The sequence below is a fragment of the Crocodylus porosus genome, unplaced genomic scaffold (genome assembly GCF_001723895.1).
Source record: "Crocodylus porosus isolate Cpor-Errol unplaced genomic scaffold, CroPor_comp1, whole genome shotgun sequence".
NCBI classification, from domain to species: Eukaryota; Metazoa; Chordata; order Crocodylia; family Crocodylidae; genus Crocodylus; species Crocodylus porosus.
The window spans coordinates 44,211,937-44,223,791 of NW_017728886.1; the positions used below are offsets into that span (position 1 = coordinate 44,211,937).

Sequence of the window (11,855 nt, forward strand, 5' to 3'; positions counted from 1 at the left end):
CTCCTGTCACTGTGTGCACCCTGGGAGGGCATGGGGGCAATCCTATGCCCCCAGATTTTCATGGGGGGTTAGCAGGGAGGCTGCAGCTGTGGGCTCTTCCTGGCACTTGGCAGTGGTGACACTGGGAGTGGGGGCTATGGTGAAATTTGGGGAGGCTGAAGCCCCATCTTGTAGCCCCCTCCCAGCACCACTGCTGCCTACCTCAAGCACAGCCTATCCCAGCCCACACCAGGAAGAGCCCCCGATATCTCCCGGGGTGCGTGGGGGGGTTGGATCCTGCCACTGTGCGCACCCTGGGAGCACATGGGGGAGGGCTCTTCCTGGTGGGGGCTGGGCTGGGCTGGGCTGGGCTGTGCTTGGGGTGGGCAGTGGCAGCAGTGGGAGAGGGCTTTAAGGGGGGCTTCAGCCACCCCAAATTTTGCCCTAGCCCCCAGCCCCAGCACAGCTGTCATGTGCACCAAGCAGAACCCTGGCCCAACACCTCCTCCATAAGCGCCAGGAAGAGCCTGGTGCAGCCTCGGCCCCAGCCCGCAGCTGCAGCCTCCCCCCCATGCAGATCTGGGGACATACAGCTGCCCCCATGCCCTCCCAAGATATGCACAGTAGTGGGAGCCACCCCACCACGCTCCCCCAAATGAGCCACAGCTCCACCCCATGCCTGTCCCCACCTCAGCTGGGCAGCTCCTACCCCAGTCCCAGCCCCACTCCCTCCCTCACCACTGGGGGCGGTTGATCTGCCCCCCCCCCGCCCCTTCTCTCACCTTTCCTCTTCCAGCACAACAGACTTACCAGCTGCATGCGGATCGCCAAGCTGCCAGGCTGAGCTCCTTGCTGCCTGCCTGCCATGCTGCGGCTATGTGGACACACAGGCATTTATCAACCAAATTATCACCACATCAGGCTGATTTCTGATACAATCAATTTTCTTTATATCGGTGATGATCCAATATCAGAAAGAGGTATCGATGCACCTCTATTGTTGGCAACAAGAAAAAATCTGGTTTCTTAACCTACCTGACAGATTTTGTAGCTGATATCTAATTCAGACAACTTGCTTTTCTACAATCATACTGAATCTTTTGTGCCAGCAGTGGAAAAGCCAGTAAAACAAATATACCACAGAATACAGATTAGAAGCAGATATGTGCAAGTAATAGGTTGCTGTAGTCAGAGTCACTTTCATGACTATAACCTCTGAATGAAAATCAAGATTTGTAGAGTTTTACAAAAAATGCATTATCAAACAAAGAGCATTCTTGATATGTACTTGAAACTGAATTAGGAGGAGAGTAAATGAATGCACAGAAAGAGAAAAGAGCAGGCTTTTCATCTAAATTATATACTATTTTTTTTCCTGTTCTCTCTCTCCAGTACAATACATTTTTTCAGTGCAATAAACTATGTTAATGTAACATTAAGAGTGAACAGTTGAAGTCATAGAATACAGGAAAAGCAGATATTAAAATTCCAGTTAAACTGGCTATATTGTACATCCTGGAAATTTTGGTATACATTTTACTTTTATTACATTATATAAAGTACATATACTTTACATAACACTTTATATGTATTAAATTAGCCAAGGAAGGAAAAAGAAATGGAAAACTGAGTGTATGTGCACTAAGATTACATTTTAAGAATCTTACATGTTCACCACTGGAATTTTACCTTAAATTTTCTTCTGGTAAGTATTCCTACTACAAAGTGTGCTGCTTACAAGGTAGGATAGCAGTCCTGTATGTCTGCTGCTCATTCTCCAGAATATTATTTTATTTTACTTTATTTACAATTGATTACTGTCATTATTTCTGGGATGATCTATGTGCAGTCATCAAGAATCAGTCCCATTTGGGTACAATGTGGGGTGCTGGTGGGGAGCAGGCCAAATTTGCTAAAGACTATATTCTGCATGTCAGAAGTACACATGCATTTAATCTTGTAAATTCTGTGTTCTTTAGATTTGGGTATTATTATATCTTGCTGAGTGTTGCTCATCTGTACTCAGTACAATTTAAGTTCCATTTCCCCTACCCACTGCTTAATTCAGAACTGGCAAAAGTGTGGGCATTTGATTTGGTTGCCTTGGTGATCTGTGTGAGTCAGATAGATCACTTCAGCACAGAACCAAAGACTGGTCGTTAGACAACTGGCTACAAGAGCACTCCACTTGTTGGACAGTTGTGGGGAGGAAGTTGGGGAAGGGAGATGGGAGGCAGGAGCACCCATCTTCCTTCCCCTTCAAGTCACCGTGCCATTGTGTTTCTGCTTACTGTTTATCACATGAAAGGTACAATGACAAGTGTTACATAATCCTACATGTGTTTAAATGTTTCAGAATAAAAAGGAACCACTGATGCAGAATTTCAGGGGGATGAAGGGGAGTGGCAAAATTGCCATTAAGAAAACAGTGAACATTTTTTAGTCAAGTTTCATGCCATTTCTCTCACAGATCTATGCATGGACTAATTAAGTCCATCATCACTACAGGCAGCTATGTGCCTGGGAGGGGTAGCATTTGACAGTATATGTGTGACTGCTGCAAACACATTGCAAGGGGGCGTCCACAGTATGTGCATCACAAGCCCATTCTCAGGAAGGCTGAAACCAGCTCTTGACATGTGAGATCCTGCCATCTCCCACACAAGAACAGCATGATATGCTATCTGTTGAGTCACAGGCCTAAGTAAATGCTGCTTTTTAATTCTAGTGTACCATTTGCTCAGCTGTTACCAAATCAAAGATCCTATTTTCTCCGTGTGTTTCAGCTGGTGGCATTTCAAATGCTTTAGGCTTTTCTAGTCAGTCTATAGAGGTCACAGGAAGAAAATGCTACTTTCAGAGTACAATGAAGTTGGAGTTAATGTATTCAAAAGTCAATCTATTCAGCATGTGTGGAGAAAGTACTTAATGGAAATGAAGCTATATTCTATGGAATTTTTTATATATTAAACCCTGATTGAATTTTATTACATCAAAGCTGAACTCCAACCACTCCCAAGAAAATTGTTCCCAGTTAGTGACTGCTACAAAAGATCCTTATCCAAGAATGGTAATACACCTTCCTTTTTTTTTTTTTTTTTTTTTACAGGGTATTGGCTGCCTGGTTATAAGCTAAAAACTTCCTGGGCAACCGGACTTCATTTAGCAGTCATGTATGGGCATCTGGAGAGTCTAATGGTACTGCTAAATCACAAAGCTACGATCAACTGCAGGCCAAATGGGAAAGCTGCAATTCACGTGGCTTGTGAAGTGGCAAATGTTGAATGTCTCAAGATCCTTTGCAAGCATGGAGCTAAAATTAATTGCTTTTCAATGAGTGGGCATGCACCCTTGCACTTTTGTACTACAAAATCCTCTGTGCCTTGTGCTCAGCAGCTGATTTGGAGAGGTAAGTCAAAGTATCAATCAGACTGTCATGTACCCCCCTGAGATTCAATCCAAGCTTTGACATCTCACGACAATAGCAGCCCTTAAGCTTCTGTATTATTATTTGGAAAAATAATAGCCATGCTGCACATTTTGAAGCCTTTTTAATCCTTAAGTGCTTTACAAATACAGCTATCTCACCCCTACAGCTCCTTGTGCCCAGCCCCCTGCCCTTTCCCTGCCAGTTTCCCCTTTTCCACTTCCTCATCCAATCCATTTCAGCCTCATGTCCTAGCTTCCCCAGGCTCTTCAACCTGTCCTTCATCCTCTCCCCTGACCCACTCCTTTTAGCAGTCTCTTGATCCAGCCAGTTTCAGTTCCCTTTCTGTACACTGGTTCCTCTCATCCATGTTTTCCTTCCCAGAACCCTGTCCTAATTTCTTTGTCTGATCTCAGTCACCACCCCCCGGCTTCTAGGAACCCTTTTCCCCATTTTCCTACGTGACTTTCTGTTCTAGTCAGGTCCCAGTCTTTTGCAGTTTCCAGCCCCAGTCTCTTGAGCCAGCCAGCCTCAGACACACTCTCATCCCCTAGTCTCAGTTTCTCACCCAGTTTCCTACTCCCTTCAGCACACAGAGTCCCCAGGTCTAGTTCTCCTGTCCCATCTGCAGCTGATACAGCCCACTTCCTTCACAGTGGGGTTTGAGCATGCTGCTGAGAAAGAAAAACAAAGGCTTTGTTCTCAGTACATAGACCCAAACATAGACCTGGCATAGCCTGGAATACCTGGAATTGCAGCCCTCCACAGCTCTGGACCATGTCCATTGCCAATTGGATCCTGGGTAATAACGCTAAGATCTAGCAAACCCTTTGTTTAGCACAAGTGCAAACCACCACTTTTCATAGGCTTATTTATTTGACTAGACATGGGCAATTTTTCAAGGGGATGGCAAAAGGCATATCCCAGCCCCTGCTAAATCTCATGGCCTTGACACTATGAATGGGGGCATTAGAGAATTTCAAAGAAAAATTGGCAGAATTTTTTAATATGAGTGAAACAAAATGATGCCGCCTAGCCTCTGTCTCTCTTCCAGTCAGTTTCCTTCTTCCTCAGCTGGGCCCCCAGACCAGAAGGACCTTTTTATACGAAAGCAATACCCCTCAGTTACACCCACCTTTTTCTGAGAGTCCCTCTGTTCTCTTCACCTTCAGAGTTTTTCTTCTTTTGGCTTCTTAAGACTCAATAACTAAACCTGATTTTTTGTTCTCTTGTTTGTATATTTTCCACCTTTCTACAGATAGGATGGAGAAATGTGGCATTATCTGTACCATTATTGTTTTGCTTTTCTCAGGTCAGAAAGCTCATAACCAGGGCGCCATGTTTACATATGCTATTACTGCACATTAATAAGCTCTGGTGTTTATTGCTCACAGGCAAGCCGTTTACCTGGCTGCAATTAACTCTGGAGTAATAAGCTCTAGAATTTATACATGCATAGTATAAGGAGCCAAGTTGGAGCAGCCCTGGTTGGCAGAGGGCCCTGTGGGTCAGCCTGCCAGCCTGGGGCTACTCCCTCCAGCTCACAGTGCTGAGGAGGGGCTGGCTGGGGTATAAGGGAGCTTCAGCATGGGGCTAGCTGGAAGGCAGCCCCAACACCGAAGCACCCTTGTGCCTCACCCAGTGGGAGCAGCATCTACACACACACTGCTGTGGAGCTTTTTACTCCAGAGCGGGATAGTACTTGTATTTACAAGTACTAATGCAGACCTTTTTCCCAAGGCTAAGTTCTAAGAGCCTGAGTATTTACAAGTACTATCCTGCTGTAGAGTAAATTAGTTTACTCCAGCCTAATAGGGGCGCATATGTAGACACCGAGACATTTACTGGACAGCTAATTAGTCAACTGTGCAGTAAATGTCTCATGTAGATGCACCCCGATGAAGTTGTTCACAGATAGACATGCCAGTGTTACTCCTATACTTTTAGCACAAGGAGCAAGTATTGCACACTGAAAAGTCAGTCAAAAGGCATGTGGACACAGAGGGTTCATCAAATCAAATAGAAATTCATAAATTTCATAGGCAGAGTCCCTGATTGTCACATGCTACCACAGCAAGTGTAAGCGCTTTGGTGTAATTTGCTACATATGCTGTTAATGCAGACCTTTTTCCCAAGGCTAAGTTCTAAGAGCCTGAGTATGTCTCAGGGGCAAAGCAATATGATCTTAATAAATTACTCTATCACTTGCCTTCTGCTGGAAGGATGCATATTATTTTGTTTAGTAGAAAGGAAAATTAATGCAGCCAGTCTTATTCTGCCCAAAGCAAATTACTCTGAGAGCAGGAGTTATATCTGCTACCACAGGAAAGCATAAAAAGTCAAATACACTCTTGCAAAAGGCAGAGTAGGATGAATGCATGTGAAAGGCTGTATTCTAATGGCTTTCTTCCCCAGTATATCAACAACACAGTAATAATACCTTGCAGTTGCAAGTCCCCTTTCATCCCAAAGCTCTTTACAAACTTGAACTCCCATGCAAACTAAATATAGAACCTCAACACAGAGCCGTACGGCCTCTGGAGTGAAACATGGCAGGTGATTAAGAGAGTATAGCGACAGCACACAATAGCTTAGCACAGGGCTTCAGTTATCATCCTTGCACTGAGGACTCACAGATGTGCCTCTCCACCTCTGCCCGCCCTAATGCTTCTCATTCTCACATTACCAATTTCTGCAGTTTTTCTCCACTGCTTCCTCCAACAACATCTTAAGCTGACAAGAACTCAGTTTTTCCTCTTTTGTGTTTTTTCTCTCTTAATGCTTAGAGAGAATTAATGCTTTGTTCCTCAGTCTGACAATGCAATGTCATTTTTGAGTGCCCTCGCCCCTTCCAGCCCATCCTTGATATTGAAAAGAAATCCTAGCCATTATAGCCAGGAATAAGCCTCGAGAGAGAAACCCAGTGTAGACAAAGCCATTGTAGGGGTTTCCCCAGGAGTAAGAAATTTGCTATAGACTTACTTTTGCCCCTCTGTGCCTTATAAATTCTGATGATTGTGGGTCCTTTCCAGTCTAGATGCTGTTACTCTGTCAGTTTTTCTTCTATGTTAGCAGCATGCAATCATGTCTTTTGCACTGGCCTGCAATTATTTAGAGCAGGTTGTATCTAAGAGGCAGCAAGACACTCAGAGACTCTGGCTGCAGCAATTAGAAAAAAAGAGCATTAATATTCTACCAGTAATAATACACAAAATGCAATGTATGTTCCTTTTTCTTTTGCTGCCATGTAGAAAACACATAGCCTGACTGCCCAGTAGATGGTGCAGTTGTTTCAATTGCAATATAAACTTGACACCAAAGGCAGCAGCTGTATGAGCTTAAAAACAGGGTCTGAATCCTTAGTTCATGACTTCAGTACATCTAAACTATTTACATTATTAACAAAATGCTTTTTCACCTAAATTTTCTGTTAAGGAAATACTGGGGCAAGTATGGCAGTGTTGATGTGTGTCCAGGGTGGGGGGCATTTACTAGTGTAGAAAGTCCTGAGCTTTTCTACTGAAGTTTTGCCTTTCCTTTATTTCTTAACAACTTCAGATACAGATCTGGACCTGATTCTGAAGGAACAGAGAGGATGGGGGGCATGCAGAGGTGGAAGTTCTTGCTCATTATGGCAAGAAGTCTAATCTGTGAGGTTTGGCTCTGAACTGTTGAACTTTCAGCTTCTTCAGTGTCATAGGAGACTCAGAGGTCATCTCCACGAACCACGAGCATCACTAGGGAGCACTCATGTTTCCACACCTTTGGTAGTACAGAACCATTACATCTCTACTCTATCTGGCTTGTACTCCTCAAGAGGGTATGATGTACGTAGTACAGTTGGGTCAACTAGTGGTAACTTGTGAAAGGATTATTTTTCATGGGAATCTGCCTGGTCCCAAGGGGCACTTTTGCACATGCTCTGGGGGTTGGGGGAGAACAGCGCTTTAATTAGAGCAGCTCCAAGAGCCACTCTAGTTAAAACATCACAGCGTCTTGTGTATCAGCATCCCCATGCTTCAAAATGGTGGCAGTTCAAGTGCCCTGCCACCATTTTGAAGTGCAGGAACACTAATACATAAGATGTGGGAGGCTGCTGGAGCATGGTAATTACCACGCTTCGGCAGACTCGATTAATTGAGTCGTCACTCGTGCAGAGGCACCCAAGGAAAACAGCAGTATGGTTCATGGTTACTCCAAGCCTTCTCTCTTCCATACTCTTCAAGTAGCACCTAGTGGGAACAGAAGGGTTAGTTTAGCGTAGCTTAGTCTAGCTGGTAAGGGTCACCAGATGGCACTGTTATACAAAGATTTAAAAATTCTTTTTCTTAAGGCTTTGGCTACCTGTATAAGGTCAGAATCTGTGAAATGTTGTGATTTCATAAAATTATGGTGGTTTTAGAGCAGTCTCCAGTGAAAGCTTCATGCCTTTTCAGACCTGCATGGCTGTGACTTGCCACTAGCAGGCTAACAAGCAGGGGTGTGGAGAGGAGCCAGGACTCTTTTCCTCCCCTGTGGTGGGAGAGGAGGGGGAAGGTGGTAATTAGCATGGAGGTCAGGAAAGGGGTCTACAGCTTCTCTCCCTCCACAGCCACCAGGAGCCCAGCCAGAGCGGAGAGTGGGAAGGGAGCAATCTTGAAAAACTGTTTGAAGGGGGTGGGGGGAGTAAAGAGAAAGGAGTGAAAAACAGAAAAAATAGATAATAATAAAGGACTAAAATCTCGCACATGTCTCAGCAGCTTGGGATTGGGCTGGAGACAGGGGAGTTGGGTTAGGGGCAGCAGGGGATATGCTGGCTGGAATGGGAGAGCTCTCCTGGCTCAGGGGACAGGGGGAGGGAAGAAATAGCCAGGGCACAAGGCAAAGAACCAGCATGCTGGCTACATGGTACACATCACTTTTTTTAAAGAGAATTTTTCGTGTTCCAGTCCAAATCAGCCATGAGTTAAGTCAACCAGGACAGAGCTGAAAAACAAAGGGTTTGTGGGGCCTGTGGCACAATGAAGCTTCCCCTGTGTGGCCTCCAGTTAATATTGAGCCCCATGACTCTCTGGGAAGCATGGAGTCCTAGTCAGAGAGACCATGTGGCTGGGACAAGCAAGCTTCCCCCCACTGTAACATCTCCCTTGAATAGAGCCCCAGCAGCTCCATGCTCAGCACAACCCCCAGGCAGTGAGATCATACAAATGGGCTACATGGTCTCTCTGCAATTAAACACTGTTGGCATGTGTACACATGTAATTAATGTGCAAGAAATTTCTCCACAGAAAATTCTGAAGTACACCCATTGGGAACAAATTTGCCCCCACTGCAGCAGCCAAGGGGAGCTCAGGCTTCCCTGAGTGCCAGCCCCTGGCTGGCAGGGGGCACAGGGGCTGGTCCTGAGCTCTACACGGCAGGGGAGAATCCCAGTCTCCATGTAGCTGGGTGGCAGCTACCTGGCAAATGGGACAGCTCTCCCAGCCACATAGAAATCGGGACAGGTCCCAATTTCCACATTGCTGGGAGGCAGCTGCCCTCCAGCCAGGACTGCTCCCCACCCTGCAATATTCTCCTGGTCAGCATCTACATGTGTGCTTTGGCATATGAATTTAATGTGTGGATTTCTAGTATGTGCACTAGACAACAGAGTATTAGACTAATCTACTATTGTAGTAAAGCATCTTGTGTAGACAGGCCCTCTGAGGGTTGTTCTCAGCATGGAAGGAGAGGGAATGAGGAGCCAACTACAGGTTTGGTGGATGGGAAGGGGTAGAGTAGTTGGGACCTATGGATCCTGGGATGCTGGAGGAATGAAAGTAAGGAGTTTTATTTCCCCAGAGGATCCATATAATATCCTGGAATGACCTGGGTAAAACAAATAAAAGATAAACCTCTGTAGTGCCATATCTTTGAAACATTTAGAGAGTACTTAAAGCAGTTTAACACCCATTAACTAATGATTGCTATGATTTTAAATGCCTTTAAGATGTTTTTAAGGGAACCTGTGCCAAACCTGTTAGTCAATAAGCACTTTGCAGGCTTTGGAACTAGTTGTGTGCTGACACTTCTTTTTTGTGTAGAGCTGGAGCCAGCAGAAAAGGAGTTTTCTCTTTGCCTTAATCTCTCTGAATAGAATCCATTCTAGGAGACAGAGCCGTTTACTGGGACAATTTTGCTTGTGCTGAGGTTCCTGGTTGAGGGGACTGACTGTGCACAGTTTGTGCAATGAGATCTGTTTAAAAACTGGCGTATAAAGTATAAAGTTATCTAGGGGTACTAAAAATACACTGACCTGAAAGATTTCAACATTTACTTCTGCTTGACAAAGAAGTGACAAAACTCTGCTGTACTTTTGTTCTGATTCTGTGTCAATTCTAAGGTGCATGGGTGACAGTCTGGAGATCGGGAGTTTGAAGCCTTAGTAGAAGTTCTTATGGCACAGCCTTGTCAAATTTCAACAAAATCTGTTAATTGTGATAAATAACTTGTCACAACGACATGAGAAAGGAAAGTGCAGTAGTTAAATAGGAATGCTACTAATTACCACTTTCCACTATTTTTCGTACTGCATCCTTGCTACATTTCCCTATCCTGTCCACCAAAGTATGTTCTGGAGAAGATTAGATGTTGATATATATATATGTGTGTATGTATGTATGTGTGTGTGTGTATGTATATATATATGTGTATATGTGTATGTATGTATGTATGTATAGTATGTATAAAATAAGTCTTGAGAGAGAGAGATTTGTGTCTGTGATTTGTGCAATGTGCTTGTAATGATGAAAAAAAACCTTATGAAAATATAGACAAGTAAAGCTGCATAAAAAGAAGAGACTATGAGATTTGAGAGGAGGCATATAATAAATGGAGCTTTGAACAAGACAAACGAGAAAATTACTGCATTGTTCTCAAATTGTTTTGATGAGGTTATTTTAATATTATTAGTGTGTTTAACCTTTTGGGTCCTTTCTTTAATTATTTAATCCCCTGTGGGATTTTTGAAGAGCAATAGCAGTTCAAAGTTTTATCTGTAGTTATCAGCTAACTTTCTGAGGACCCCGCCCCCCACTGTTTTTCCTAAAATTGGACCTGAAATTTTGGGGTTGACTTATTTATAATGGGAACAATACGGTAGAGGTCTTTGAAAAACAGGCTTATAAAAGCAATGGATGCTTGTGTAACTGTTTTCTGTCATTCTTCTTAACAGGAGCAAATGTGAACATAAAAACAAACAATCAAGATGAAGAAACTCCCCTGCATACAGTTGCACGCTTTGGCATCCCTGAACTGGTGGCATTTTATGTGGAACAAGGAGCAAATGTGGACGCTATCAATGCACACATGGAAACCCCCCTGGCTTATGCTGCTTACTGGGCCCTTCAGTATAAAGAGCAAATATACAGTACAGAACACCATCTAATCTGCAGGATGCTCTTGGACTATAAAGCAGAAGTAAACTCTCGAGATGAGGATTTTAAGTCACCACTCCACAAAGCTGCATGGAACTGTGATCATGTGCTGCTGAACATGTTGTTGGAAGCAGGAGCTGAAGCCAACATCATGGATGTCAATGGCTGTGCCCCCATACAATACGTTCTGAAAGTGACACCTGTGCGACCAGCTGCCCAGCCTGAAATCTGTTATCAGTTGTTGCTGAATCATGGAGCAGCTAGAATATATCCTTTGCAGTTCCACAAGGTTAAGTAGTTAGGGTACAATATGCTGCTCCATATAAAGGTCGGGGGAGAATTGGTGTTGTGATCTAGATCACCTTTGGGATGATTTTCAGCTAGGGTTTGAAGCTGGATTTGGTGGCATCAAAATTTTGTGCAACCCTTTTGCCAGGTACCAGATGGCAACAACACAGGCCGAGTTCACTTTAGGGCTTTTACACAAGTTGATTATCTTGGCTTGAGCTCTCACCTAGCAATCTGAGAAAATTGCCTGGGCATAGGCAATGCATGCCTCCTGAGACTGTTGGGGGGCACAGTGACCACCCACAGGCAGTGATGCAGGCATCGGAAGCGAGGGTGGGCTGAACGGGGACTCTCTGCAGGTGGCCATGGCAGTATCAAAGGCAGGAAGGGGCAGGGGTGTCCCCACAGCCAGATGCCGAGCCCAGAACTGCTGGCAGTGTGTCTGGAAGTGCCAGCAGCACTTTGGTGGGGGGGAGGGGGAAGTAGGGCAGCACCAGCGCTCTGTCTGCCCCCCCCACATAAGCCAAGAGCGCTCGCTCCTGGGGGGGGGGAGCACCAGTGCTCTCAGGGGGTGCATGTGCACTCCCATGCACCCTCTATGCATTGCCTACATGTCTGGGTGTTCCAGCATGCACAAACTGTTCCTCATCGCTCCTCACTGCTGCTGGGCGGCAGGGTACTGCTCCTTGCCACTGCTGGGGCCCTGTTCCTAGTCACACCTCACCACCCCCATTGCTGCTCCTCATCACTGCTGGCCTGTTACTCCT

The 11,855-nt window shown here is 44.9% G+C and overlaps 1 protein-coding gene and 1 long non-coding RNA gene across 2 annotated transcripts in view; one reads left to right on the forward strand and one right to left on the reverse strand.

The window, feature by feature from the left end:
- The window catches only part of ASB4 (ankyrin repeat and SOCS box containing 4), a 19,962-nt gene that overhangs the window by 5,400 nt on the left and 2,707 nt on the right, over window positions 1-11,855 (forward strand). Inside the window, exons 2-3 of the mRNA XM_019551209.1 lie at window positions 3,089-3,388; window positions 10,599-11,089. Of these exons, the coding sequence (XP_019406754.1) occupies window positions 3,089-3,388; window positions 10,599-11,089 (791 nt within the window). The remainder of the gene's footprint in view (window positions 1-3,088; window positions 3,389-10,598; window positions 11,090-11,855) is intronic.
- Window positions 6,389-7,889, reverse strand: LOC109320973. The gene is made up of 2 exons (XR_002103930.1): window positions 7,751-7,889; window positions 6,389-6,565 (listed from the first exon to the last, which is right to left on the reverse strand). It is a non-coding gene; the product is annotated as an uncharacterized LOC109320973 (long non-coding RNA).